Source organism: Lithobates pipiens, unplaced genomic scaffold (assembly GCF_037356315.1).
Source record: "Lithobates pipiens isolate NorthernLeopardFrog02 unplaced genomic scaffold, aLitPip1_a1.2 Scaffold_18, whole genome shotgun sequence".
NCBI classification, from domain to species: domain Eukaryota; kingdom Metazoa; phylum Chordata; class Amphibia; order Anura; family Ranidae; genus Lithobates; species Lithobates pipiens.
Genome location: NW_027507758.1, coordinates 92,006,537 through 92,021,019, shown reverse-complemented (window position 1 = coordinate 92,021,019; position 14,483 = coordinate 92,006,537). Strand labels below are relative to the sequence as shown.

General features: G+C 41.5%; 1 protein-coding gene across 7 annotated transcripts in view; it reads right to left on the bottom strand.

Annotated features, from left to right (window-relative positions):
- MACROD2 (mono-ADP ribosylhydrolase 2) overlaps window positions 1–14,483 on the bottom strand; it is a 3,459,957-nt gene that overhangs the window by 3,422,849 nt on the left and 22,625 nt on the right. For all 7 annotated transcript variants that reach the window (XM_077485921.1, XM_077485927.1, XM_077485924.1 and 4 more), the window contains exon 2: window positions 11,820–11,933. In XM_077485921.1, the coding sequence (XP_077342047.1) occupies window positions 11,820–11,933 (114 nt within the window). The remainder of the gene's footprint in view (window positions 1–11,819; window positions 11,934–14,483) is intronic.

Sequence of the window (14,483 nt, the reverse complement as noted above, 5' to 3'; positions counted from 1 at the left end):
CCGAACTAAGAGTTCTGAGTGTTGTGTTACAACTAATGCCTAGTATTCTCCTATTGATAAGGCTAACAACCCAATGGCTAAGAGAGGAGCGGTGTCGGTCGGTGAATATAAGAGGAAAAAATTTTTTATTTATTTTTATATATATTTTGGGGGATATTTATTATAGCAAAAAGTTAAAAATAATGCATTTTTTTCAAAATTGTCGCTCATTTTTTTGTTTATAGTACAAAAAATAAATACCACCAAAACAAAGCTCTATTTGTGGGGAAAAAAAAAGGGACGTCAATTTTGTTTGGGAGCCAATTGTCAGTTAAAGGGACGCAGTGCCAAATCACAAAAAGTGCTCTGGTCTTTGGCCAGCCAAATGGTGTCGGGCTTAAGTGGTTAAACACTGATTGAGAGAGCTTAGTTACACTTTAAAGACTATTTTCTGCAAAAGAAGAGGCATTATATATATTGCTATGGGGGCAGACCTGAGGCCTTGCTCCCAAGCCTGGCTGTGTGCGTCCATAGACACAACGTGATTCGGCCTCGATTCCCCTCACAGGAATTGATTGACGTCAATGGCTCCTGCTGCCTCTCTGTCCTGCAAGGAGAGAACAGATCAGCACCGCTGCAGATGGGCACAGTGCTGGAAGGACATAAGACTAAGCCAAGTATATAGTGGGTGGAGGGGGGAAATACTACTGGGGGAAAAAAAATAAAAATGTAACCTTATTGGATGGAATGCATTAAAATAGGGAGAAGTATGGCCAAAGCCCATTTGGCCATACTTCTCCCGTAGGTTACAGGAGTGCACTTCGTTCTGCACTCCTGTGACCCAGATTTCAGCCAACAGCAGGCTAAAGCCCATTGTCAGCTGACATCACAGAGCCACTCCAGGCTCTGCAGGTATCCCAACAATAATGTCGGGATCTGCACAGATGCCTGCCTGGCAGCTAGCTCAGCCTCTCAGCGTGACCCCCTCTACAGTCCAGGGCTGCAGAGCGGAGGGGAACATTGAGCGATCAGCGGTGTTGGATTACTCAGTTCTCGGTGTATAGTCGGTGGGGGACAAATGCAGAACTGGATCAATGCTGCATCCACCTAGACAAGTATGAATGTTTACTTTAAATCCTGCACTTCTCTCTTTTAAGGTAAAAAATGTTTTGCATTTAGAACCACTTTATTTTCCTGGGAAAGGACTCCTCTCTGTTCATAAGCCCTCTCCTGAGTGGAGGCACTTCCAACTTTATTATCAAACCCACTCTTCGATTTAGGTCAAGGCTTTGGTTCTCTTATTTACCTCCAGGTTTAAAATAATATCCTGTTTGGGGAGGGCCATTTCTAATAAGACGCCCACCACCCAAAAAAGGGCTACATTCTCTTTAAAAAGGGGTTGTAAACCCTCATGTTTTTTCACCTTAATGCATGGGGGTAGGGCCAAGTCATAAATTCAGTGGCTATGGATGCCAAATGATGGGCACGCGCTCACAAGGTAACCCCCTGGAAGAGCGTTTCTGATGCGGGGAGGAGTCGAGAGCCGCCAAGGGACACCAGAAGACGGTATTTGGGGCCACTCTGTGCAAAACTAGCGGCACAGTGGAAGTATGACATTTTTTTTATTTATTTTTTATTAAATTGAAGCTTTACAATCACTTTAATTATATAAGTTAAACATGAAAATATACATGAATTAATACAAAATGTGTTTAAAGCAATATTAAACCAAAAAGCAAAACGTATTGCAGATAAATAATTATTAGATCTGAAGGCCGCATTAGTTTTCACCTGGTGATCCTGCCAGTAAGTCTGCTTTTCTAGAGAAAAGCTCTCCTGCAGTTACAGGGATGAGAGACCATTTAACTAAACAGGAGTTTTTGTTTATGCAATGCCTTTATCCCAAAAGGAAAAAAAAAAAAAAAAAAAAAAAACGGTTTGCTGTAACTGCTTGCAAAATATTAGGTTGAGTTCAGCTGTTTGTTAGTGTATTCAAGTCTGTTAATAATGCTACCACTCCTCTCCCCAAGAATGACAATGCTGCCCTTCTTCATTCAAAGTGGTGTCTGTATAATACAGGAGGTGTGCTACTGGCCAGATCCCCAGGTGAAAAATCAAAAAAAGAGAAAAGAAAGAAAGAAAGAAAGAAAGAAAGAAAGAAAGAAAGAAAGAAAGAAAGAAAGAAAGAAAGAAAGAAAGAAAGAAAGAAAGAAAGAAAGAAAGAAAGAAAGAAAGAAAGAAAGAAAGAAAGAAAGAAAGAAAGAAAGAAAGAAAGAAAGAAAGAAAGAAAGAAAGAAAGAAAGAAAGAAAGAAAGAAAGAAAGAAAGAAAGAAAAGAAAGAAAAGAAAGAAAGAAAGAAAGAAAGAAAGAAAAGAAAAGAAAGAAAGAAAGAAAGAAAGAAAAGAAAAGAAAGAAAGAAAGAAAGAAAAGAAAGAAAAGAAAGAAAAGAAAGAAAGAAAGAAAGAAAGAAAGAAAGAAAGAAAGAAAAGAAAGACTAATGCAGCTACCACATCAAATGATTAGTAAACTGCAATATATTACATTTTTGATTTTAGGTTTAATACCACTTTAATAGCAATAATTCATGAAAGTAAAAAAAAAAAAAAAAAAAAAAGAAGAAGGGGGATGTCCTAAGCATGGAGCAAAGGATGAAAAGCCCCGATTTACACCAACTATGCTTTTCTTTGTGCAGAAAATCACCTTTATGGTTTGCTGCAATTTTTCAGACATTAACATGCAAGAAGCCGGGTACTCGGAGAGGCTGTCTGCAATCCTGAAATTACCTTTTCAACATGACTGGGATGCCAGAAAACAAATAGATTTAGTCAGGTCCTTCAGCTAGGGCATTGATTTTAAGGCAATTCCCTGTAATTTACTGAAAATACCTCTACAGCAAATCACAAGTAAAATAAAAGTAATTTAATTGTTTGAAAAAAAAAAAAATTACGCTAACAGCCATGCAAATGAACAACTGAGAGTCAAGTTAAAATAAATAAATAAATACAAACACTGGTATTTTATGGGACTGTATCCCGGCCATAGACAATTCAAGTCTCACCCAGTTAAGAAGGGAGGAACCAAGATTCGAACCATACAAGGGCAGGCTGATTGCACATAAGCTGATCAATCAACTTGGGTACAACCAGCCTGACGAATTTTTCATGCGATTCTTGCCAGCAGCTTTAGCCACCAACAATAAGTCACTGTTCTGCCAACCTATGGTTGCAGGAAACAAAATCAGCTTAAGATGCATGTGGATCCATGATAGAAAGAAAAACAAAACGGATTATGCCTACAGTAACTTGACCATCAATAACTGATATCAGGAGGCGCACACACCATTTTACTAATTACTGTAGGTTTTAAGGAGGTGGCAATTTGGTGAAAAAAAAAAACAGCTTCCCAAACACTGGTAACCATCACTTATCCTTCTCTCCCCCCCGAGCTTTCACTCCCGAGGAGAGTAAAGACATAGCCTCTGGACATTGACTATGGCTGAGCATTAGTATAAAGTGCATATGGAACCGAAACAAGGGTGGTAGACTGCCCAAGTTTACTGACTAAAATAGATAAGAGTACAGGCAGTCCCTGGGTTACAAACAAGATGGGTTATGTAGGTTTGAACTTAAAGAGGAGCTCCAGACCCCCTATCAAAAAATTAAAAAAGTCAGCACTTTTACTATTAGGGCACTTATCTGTCCAGGGATCCCGCAGTGTCCTCGCCCAAGCCAATTCTTGAATCTGCTTTCAGGTGCTGGCGCCGCCCACTTGGGTAAAGAAAACCGGCAGTGAAGCCTTTCCTACTGCAAATGCGTGAATCACACTGCGCTTTCTCAATGGACCAGGTGCAGCGAGGGCCAAACTTTTGGCTGAGTTTGTTGTGGCAAAGTCAGCAGGAATCAAAATCAGGTACCCACGCCCCCCTCAAGGTGCCAAATGTGGTGGTGGTGGTGGGGGGGTGGTGGTGGGGTGGGGGAGTGGTAGGGAAGGCAGATAAGCAGAGCTTCCCCTTTTAGGTGGAGCTCTGATTTAAGTTAAAATTTGTATGCAAGTTGTAACAGGTAAAAAAATTTAAGTGCAACTCCAGCCAAAAAAATATTTTTAGGTTTTAATTTGCATAGGGAAGGGTTATCTGGCCATACAGTGATGTGGGATTGGCGACAGGTCTACCAGACACTAGGCGGCAGCATGTGGTGAACAGCAAGATGACCGCCTGGCAGTTTCCAGGACCAGCGTGGAATCACGCTGCCTTTGTTCTTAAAGCAGAGCTCGAGTCTCTTGAAGTGGATATAAACCCGATTTATGAAATTTGAGCTGGGCACATATCTGCAGTGTTTTCTTATCTCTCTTCAAAGCACTAAGTCCTCTGGATTTCTCCTGCTCTGTTCTTTTATCAGCATGATTCTGACAACTGTGATAAAACCCAGGCTGAATTTTGTGTCAGGGTGGGTGCTATAGATTAGCACAAAGCTGCTTTGCTCACAGGACAGCTCTGAAAGTCTGTGCCTATCTGGAGGGGGGGTGCCTTTCCTCCAATCAGTCTTTTCCCAGTGTAATCCAAGACTTGTCACAGTGCAGAATGAGAAAGTGAAAATTCTAACACAATGTGCACTTTCTAAAACAGTAAAACTCATGTAGGAGGATTGGTTTGATCTCTATATATCATCTAAGGCTGTTCACCCCCCCCCCCCCCCCCCAAAAAAAAACTAAATTCCACAAACAGGAGCGGGGGTGGCCTTAAAGTAGAACTTCCCCTTTTGAGTGAAGTTCCGCTTTAAGTACAAATCATATGTAAGTTGGATGTTTGTAACTCTGGGACTGCCTGTACTAGCCAAACCAAGACCTACAAACCCAATATGTGTCCGGAGTCTATGGTGATAAAGAGGGGATTTTAAAAACAGTGTTGCAGATAGATTCCTACCTTTTGTTATTCTAAAGAAATAGCTGATTGTTTCTGTTCATGTGAAGAAGTCTGAATGGGAGAGACTTTATAATGCTCAATCAGCTGCTGCACTTGCAGGGTTCTAATGAGGAAAGTGGCACGCTCTGAATCCCTGCAGGCATGATTTCCCTTTGGCAGGATCTCACAAGCAAAAAAATTTTTGTTGCAGAGGATACCTAAAATCTGACTTATCTTAGTGCAGACATTTGGGAAAAATCAGCAAGTCAATCACACAAGCAACTACATTTCCAGGGGGCGTTCTGTATACCATCTGTGTACAGAATGCCCCCAGGCTGCCATATTGCATTTTACAGAAAAATTACAGAGCTGCAAATTCTTTTTTGTTCCCACAAAATTTGAGCACTTCCATCACTCAGTAAAAATGTCAATTGTAAATTAAAGAGCTAAAGTGGTTCTAACAGATCAAGGATTTTTACCTTCATGCATTCTCTGCATTAGAAAGGTAAAAAAACCTGAGTGCAGCTCCACCCAACCCCCCCCCCCCCCCGCCCCCCCATACTTACTTGAGCCTGATCTCGATCCAAAAGCTGGGCTTTTCCACTTCTCCCTCCTCATTGGCTTAGAGACACCTGCTGCTGTCAATCACAGCCGGTAAATATATATTATTGGGAATATAGAGCAAATTTGTATATATTTGCTTATATGAAGAATTTCAATCCAGTATTTAGCATTCTCATTTTATACCAACAAGTGGAGCATTAGGATTACTTTTTCATTATTCAGTTACCCCTTAGGACTGGACGTTTTAAGGGACGTTTCAAGTTTCACGCATTTACAAGCGCCAAGCATTTTTTCAGCAAAGACGATGCTTCCAGGAGGAAAGGAGTCTAGGAGAGTTAGCAAAAATCTCCTGTGTACATGAGGCTTTACTGTCTGCTAGTTTTGCTTACAGAGTAAAGTAGTTAAAGTTGAGAGGAAAAAAAATAAATAAAAAATCCCCCATACAGTGCCTTAAAGTATTCACACCCCTTGAAACGTTAAACATTGTCATGTTACAACCAAAAACATAAATGTATAAGACCAACACAAAGTGGCACATAATTGTGACGTGGAAGGAAAATTATAAATAGCGTAACATTTTTTTACAAATAAAAAAATCCAAAAAGTGTGACGTGCATTTGTATTCAGCTCCCTTTACTCTGATACCCCAAACCAAAATCCAGAGGAACCAATTGCCTTCAGAAGTCACCTAATTAGTAAATACAGTCCACCTGTGTGTAACTTAATCTCAATATAAAATACAGCTGTTCTGTGAAGCCCTCAGGAGGTTTGTTAGAGGAACAAACAGCATCATGGAGGCCAAAGAATACACCAGACAGGTCAGGGATAAAAGTTGGAGAAGGGTTTAAAGCAGGATTTAAAGCAGGGTTAGGTTACAAAAAATATTCCAAACTTTGAACATCTCAGAGCACTGTTCAATCCATCATCCAAACAATGGAAAGAGTATGGCACAACTGCAAACCTACCAAGATATGGCCCTCCACCTAAACTGGCAGAACATTAAGCAGATAAGAGGCCCATGGTAACTGGAGGCGCTGCAGAGATCCACAGCTCAGGTGGGAGAATCCGTCCACGGGACAACTATTAGTTGTGCACTCCACAAATCTGGCCTTTATGGAAAAGTGGCAAGAAGAAAGCCATAAGAAGTTTTGTTTGCAGTTTGCGAGAAGCCAGGTGGGGACACAGCAAACGTGGAACGGTCAGATGAGACCAAAATTGAATTTGTTGGCCGAAAAGCAAAAATGCTATGTTTGGCGGAAAACTAAAACTGCACATCACCCTGAACACACCATTCCCACCACGGTGCTGTCAGCATCATGTTGTGGGGATGCTTTTCTTCAGCAGGGACAGGGAAGCTGGGTCAGAGTTGATGGGAAGATGGATGGAGCCAAATACAGGGCAATCTTAGAAGAAAACCTGTTCGAGTCTGCAAAAGACTTGACTAAGGTGGATGTTCCCCTTCCAACAAGACAATGACCCTAAACATACAGCCAAAGCTACAATGGAATGGTTACGATCAAAGCATATTCATGTGTTAGAATGACCCAGTCAAAGTCCAGACCTCAATCTCATTGAGATAATGTGACAAGACTTGAAAATTTCTGTTCACAGACACTCTCCATACAATCTGACAGAGCTTGAGCTATTTTGCAAAGAAGAATGGGCAAAAACGTCACTCTAGATGTACAAAGCTGGTAGAGACATCCCCAAAAAGACTTGCAGCTGTAATTGCAGTGAAAAGTGGTTCTACAAAGTATTGACTCCGGGGGGTGAAAATAAATGCACGCCACACTTTTCACATATATATTTGTAAAAAAAAAAAAAAAAAAAAAAAAAAAAAAAAGTAAAAACCATTTATCATTTTTCTTCCACTTCACAATTTTTATGTCTCACTTTGTGTTGGTCTATCCCAGTGATGGCGAACCTTGGCACCCCAGATGACTTGGAACTACATTTCCCATGATGCTCCAGTACACTGCAGAGTGCAGAGCATCATGGGAAATGTAGTTCCAAAACATCTGGGGTGCCAAGGTTCGCCATCACTGGTCTATCCCATCAAATCCCAATAAAATACATTTACGTTTTTGGTTGTAAGCAAGACAAAATGTGGAAAATCTCAAGGGGTAGGTATACTTTTTCAAGACACATATGTACAAGACTGTACATATATTTTTTTCTATACACATGAATACCAATTTTTCTATATTTTGCTGAAGAACCTTTTGATTTTATGACAGCAATCAGTGTTTTAGGGTAGGAGTCGTATCAGCATGACACATCTTGCCTTGGGAATATTTGCCCACTCTTTGCAAACTCTTTGCGCTTCAAATCTATCAGATTGTAAGGGCATCTCCTGTGCATAGCTCTCTTCAGGTCACCCAACAGGTTTTCAAGTGGATTCAGGTTTGGGCTCCGGGACAGGCCATTGTAAAAAAAAAAAAAAAAAAAAATTAATGTTTTTTTTGTCGTTTTGGAGGTATGCTTTGGGTCATTGTTATTCTGAAAGGTGAAATTCCTAATCTTTAGCTTTTTAGCAGAGACATGAAGGTTTTGTGACAAATTTTGCTGATTTTTAGAACGGTTTAAAAAGGTCCCCACACCTCAACAAAAGCCCCAGATTCAGCTGGAAAAAAAAAAACAGCCCCAAAGTATAATGCTGCCACTGCCATGTTTCACTGTGGGCATGTTCTTTTTTGGAGATTTGTAGTATTGGTCTTGCACCGGACATGCCTTTTGGAACGTTGGCAAAAAAAGTTAAACCTTGACTAGAACACATTTTCACACATGCTTTTGCCAGACTTAAGCCTCATACACACGATCGGACTTTGTACAAACTTTCCCGTGGATTTTTGTACAAAGGGTGTTGGCCGAGAACTTGTATTGCATACACACGGCAGGACTTTTTCAGCCAACTTTCACCAAATCACATGGTTTTTCTGCTCTTTACCGCCACCTTTGGTCAACTTCTGTATTGTTGTCTGATCTTTTGTACAAAGTACAAACACGCATGCTCAGAACTAATGCAAAAGTCCTATGGTTTTCTGTACACATGATCAGACTTTGCTCCATCGGACTTTTGTAGCCAGAAAATTTGTCCGTTCACACAGCCAACAAAAGTCAAATGAGTACCAAAAAATTTTGTCCGATGGAGCGTACACACGGTCGGATGTTGCGCCCAAAACAGCTAATTTGCATGTTTGTTGTCAAAAAGTCCGATTGTGTGTACGGGCCTTTAGTGCCAATTGTATCCAGGCTTGGATGTTTTTCCCAATTAAGAAAATGCTTCCATCTTACCACCCTACACAGCCCAGATATATGTCACATGCAATATACGACCAGTACTTTCCAGAAATTTTGCAGCACGTTTAGACCACAAGGGGCAGCCTCTGTTGGGAGTCCACCACATAAACATGTGGACAAGAAGCTTTGGGGTGGGCCCATGTTGAGGGTATATGGCCTGGTATGGTTCAGGAAGGGGGGGGGGGGGGGCTGGCCTGCTTGATAAGGGTCTGGTATGGATTTTTGGGTTTAAAATTGAAACCAAAGGCAAACTATGCATGTATAGTTAGAAAAAGGAGGGGAGGAAAAAAAAACATTTTTATAAGCGATCACATTCCCTCTGTTCTCAGCTGCAGCCAGCAGCACTGATTGTTCAGGAAAAAACCGACAGGCCCAAGAATATGTTTTTCCCAGGGTCCAATAGATATTAAAGACGGCCCTGCTGAGTACACTAAGTTCCCAGCACAGAATCTGACCACGGTATGTTCTCCTGCTTGCTGTGGTCAGTTTTTAATAGGAAAGCAGGACTGGCAGGAACACCAGGGATTTCAGGATACTTTTTCATACAAACACATGATACAGCAGGCACATATCAGGAATATGAAATGTTGGGGTAACAAACATAGAAAAAAAATGAAACAAATACAGTCCAACAAAAAAAATTATTTTGATCACTAAGGCAGTAAATGCCCCGTCCTTAAAAAAAAGGAACACAAGAAGCATAGATGTACTGCACGCTTAAGGTTAGGTGTAATATTTTGGAGATAATTTAGTTTTCTTCTAGAACTGAATCTGCCTGTCATAACATACAATTCAGGAGGATGAAAGTGCCTGCCATCTTCAGCTCTGGAAACAGTATCTTTAAAGCCCAATTACAGGCAAAATCTATTTTTTTTTTTTTGATTCACTCCTCCAACTTCCCCTGCCAGGTGTGTTATACTCACCCGAGTCCCTCCAGCTAGGCTCCTTGCCAGTCAGTCCCTTTGACTCCCCTTAGTCTGTAGTGTTCCTCTTCTGGATCCCAAGAGAACCCCCCCAGCTACTAGCAATTATCCAAGTCACTCACAAACGCCTGGAAGGACCCATCCAGTAAGAGAAGATGGAACTGACGCTGGATGGTCTTGTGACCGTGGCTTAAAGTGGAAAAAAAAAAAAAAATTACCTTCCTAAAGCCTCAAAAATTAGAGGAGGGGGGGGGGGGGGGGAGAGAGAGAAGGGTGTTACTTTGATCCTGGAGTTCAGTTTTAGCCTAGATTCACTCACTGATGTGGTGCAGGAAACCGCATGTGATTCGTACTGGTATTGCACCACATTCCTGTTTAAATCACATGGGAGTCTTTGCAGTGCTATTTGAGCCCATTCATTTTGTATGGCTCAAATCCCAGCGTACTCATACAAAAAAGGTGCATGCACTTTTTTTGCCGCGTTGGAATTGGATCTCATGGGTGTTCACTTCCGATTCAATTCAGCCAATCGCAGTGCGTTTTGAGAGACGTTTTTTGGTTGTCGTTAACATTGACAACTGCAGTGGTTCACATGAATGAAGTGCAATTGTGATGCGGTGCAGGATGCACACAGAAATGACTGCGAATCCCACACCGCATCTGTGTGAACCGGGACTTAGGAAGGTTATGGTAATTCATTTAGCTCAAAAGTCAGAGACACAAGGGGTTGGTGGGGGGGCGGGGGTACTTTTAAGTTGGGCTTTAAGCAAAGCAGTTAAGTTAGCATGTATCCATGTAACAAACAAAAAAAAAAAAAAAAAAAAAAAAAAAAAAGGTACCCAATGAGAGTCGGATGCATGTCTCAGGAGCCTACAGGCAGAGAATTATGAAGCGCCCCCTGTTCAGAATGCAGGGATCAGCAGTGCGTTATGCTCAGAATGCAGGGATCAGGTGATATGGGGTGATGTCAAGGGCAGTCCCCCCCCCCCCCCCCACACACACACACAGTAGTGTCCTCTGCCCATTCCCCCTTCCACTATAGCAGTGCTTCCTACCTTTGTACACAGAGGAGAGAGCGGTAGGCAGCACAGTTCTGGACAGCTGGCGGGAGTGGGGGCTGGCAGAGTTACTGTTCATATTAACAAGGTAGCGATTGGTTGCTTAGGACCACCCTGTGTCCTAGGCAACCAATTACCTGCGGGTTAACGTAAAAAGTTAATGTGGCCAGCTCCTCCTCCCATCCTTCATTCTGATCGCGGGAGAGCGAGCGAGAGAGAGAGAGAGAGGCGGTTTGGGGGGGGGGGGGGTAATCAAGAGAAAGACCACCTAGGAGACAGTTAAGCAAATAAAAATAAAAAATAAAATGTATACAGATGGGCCGGGCGCCCCTTTAGTGAAAAACCCGGCCCTGTATCGCAATGGCTTGGTATTTTGGACAGCTATTTCAGGGCTCAAATTTTCAAGTCCAGCGCTACTAGCCCCGCCTCAAGGGTTACTCGTTACCAAATGCCCAACCCAACCCCTACCCTGCCCCTAACGACAACCTCAAATTATAAAATGACACTTAAAGTGGGGTGCCCCCTAAAAAAAAAAAAAAAAGTCAGCAGCTACAAATACTGCAGCTGCTCACTTTTAATAGTCGGACACTTACCTGTCCCAGGGTCCAGTAATGCGGGGGAAACGAAGCTCCCCCCCTTTGCATGCGCGAGCGGCGCCGCGATACGCCACACAGTCATCTGGGACACGTGACAAGTCCCAGGTGACTGTGCAGCGCCGAGGGGGAAGTGAAGGGAGGCAGGCTAGTAAAAAAATAAAAATTTTCCCCCCAATTATTATTTTTTTATGAATTTTAAGCAATTTTTTTTTGGGTGGAAACACCACTTTAAATGTTTTATGCAGACCATGGCCTTTAATACTGCTCTCCGCAGCTGGTGGATACACAACACCTAAAAGTTGACTGGTCTCTTCATAAAGTTTACAACAATTTTGTAAATTCTCCATGTGTTAAGAGTACTTTAGAAGTGCTCAATATCAGCTAATAGGGGTATTTGTAAAAGACCCAATCCTCTCCCAAGCATTGTCTTGGCTGTGCGGGAGAAGGGTAACACTGGACCAAGTCTTCAGGTTTTGCAATGAAGCAGACTGAAACTTACCTTCTGCTGGTGTATCTCCATATTGGTTCAGCCATGTTGGAATATCATTCAGTGGAATGTAATCTCTGAGCAGCTCTTGGCGCCTCTCATCTTGTGACATTTTAAACAGTCGCTCTGCAACACAAAAGCAACAGAATTACTTTATTGTTATGTAATCTAACAAGCTATCCAAAAGCAGCAAACTTTACTTTACTTATGTAGGAGTATTACAGAAGTAATGAAAATCTACATAAGCAGAATCATTTATTTTTCAGGACTGAGCTGAACAATGACTCTACTTGCAAAGTTGTATGCAACACCTAATTCTACCAAAAGTGCAATATACATTTGCATGGCTGTGCTGTTAATATGTGCAAAAAAATATTGATCTAGAATAGTTCAGTGACTGAGAGGTCCATATTGCAAGTCCTGAATATCCAAATGAGTTCCTCTGGTAAAAAAATAAATAAAAATGTATGTATGTATGTATGTATGTATGTATGTATGTATGTATGTATGTATGTATGTATGTATGTATGTATGTATAAAAAATTTGAGTTATTATATAACTGCTGTCCATGAGGACAGAAAAGGGGTGGGGGGGGGGGGGGGGGGGTACCAACAAAAAGTCCAACATCGTTACAAGGTCTTTTTACTAATGGTAGTGCTAATCATACACCCGTTTTATATACAGCACCATCTTGTGGCTGAAGAAGAAAGACACAGCCTATACGGAATGGAAGTGTGGCAAGAGATGCAGGATATGTTTGGACCTAGCTACTAGCAGTGGTTAGAGGGGGAGGATTTGCCACTCCCACAGATGTATCCCCCTATTTTCTTCAACTTAATACATATTAAATGCAGAACTATTTTAAGTACATTAAAAAGACAAACATACATAAATAAAAAAAAAAACATCACACAGCATTTAAAGATAATATAAATCTTGTATATAAATATACTATACAATAATGCGACTGTGGTTTAACCACTTCAATACAGGGCATTTTCACCCCCTTCCTGCCCAGGTAAATTTTCAGCACTGTCACACTTTAATGACAATGCGACGTTGTACCTAAATTAAATTTCAAAGAAAAAAAAAAAGGAAGAAGGGGGAGCAACAATTTAGAAAAAAATAAATAAAATTTTCTATAATAATAAATATCCAATTTGTAAAAAAAAAAAAAGGAAGGATGATGTTTCCTCCGTTTAGGCCGATATGTATTCTGCTACATATTTTTGGTAAAAAAAAAAAAAAAAATCCCAATAAGCGGTATATTGATTAGTTTGAGCAAAAGATATAGCATCTACAAGATAGGGGATAGATGTAATTTTTATTATTTATTTTTTTACTACTAATATCGGCAATCTGCGATTTTTATTGTAACTGACATTGTGGAGGACAGATTGGACACTCTTGACACTATTTTGGGACCATTCACAGTTATAAAGGGATCGGTGCTATAAAAACAAAATGCAGCGATTACTGTATAAATGCGACTGGCAGAGAAGGGGTTAACACTAGGGGGCACTGCAGGGGTTAAATGTGTGTCCTAGGGAGTGATTCTAACTGTGGGGGGAAGGGGACTGATGAGGGGAGGAGACCGATTGGTGTGCATCTGTACATGGAACATAGATCAGTTCTCCTCCCCCCTGATAGGGCTTGCATCTGTGTCTTTACTGCTCTCCCCCACCCAGTGCCACATTTGGCACCTTTCAAGAAGGAATGGGGGAGGGGGGGGAGCAGATAACTGTCAAAACCAGGTATCTGCTCCCACTTCTGGGGAAAAGATTGCTGCAATCTTGTGCGGCAATCTATGCAAAGTCCAGAGCTCCTCCTTCCCCACCGCTCACTTCTGGGAGACACACAGGTCCCAGAAGACAGCAGGAACCATTCAGAAAGCGCAGCGCAACTCGCAAATGCGCAGTAGGAAACCAGCTGGCAAAGCTTCACTTCCGGTTTCCTTTAGTAAGGATGCCGGTGCCTGCACCTGGAGTTGAGGGACGGGTCGGCTTTGGGTGCCGACATCGGAGGCTCCCTGGACAGGCAAGTGTCCTTATATTAAGAGTCAGCAGCTGCAGTATTTTTAGCTGCTGACTTTAATTTTTTCACCCAGGCGGAACTATTTAAGTTACATGACACACTGGCTTGTCAGAATATAGGTTTTGAAACATTTGTAATCATTTGTGGGGTTTGTGCTATCAATTTAGTAACAACAAATTAACAAATATTCACACAGGGTTATTCAAGGACATTGCTGGAAAAGCATTTGCAGATTTCCATTTAGTCTCTAGGACAAACAGAGGACTGTTTAGCAGAGGCGTACCTAGCATATCTGGCACCTGGGGCACACTTGCCACAGTCTATGTACCCACAAAATGCTTTAAATTACTGTACCACAAGCAAGACTTTAACAGACATGTACAAACCTCTTCTACACAGCCTAATCTTTTAAAGTGCTACTTAAGTCAGATTTTTTTTTAAAAATGTTTAATAAAATAATAAATAAGTCATACTTACCTGCTCTGTGCAGTGGTCCTCTTCTTCTGGGGTCCCCAGAGGCGATCTTGGCTCCACCTCTTCTTTTTATGACTACCATAGCCAGCCACTGGATATGGGGAGCGTAGTCTGCGCACTTCCCATCTGTGTGTCTATAGACTTACCGCACTCCATAGACTTAGGGT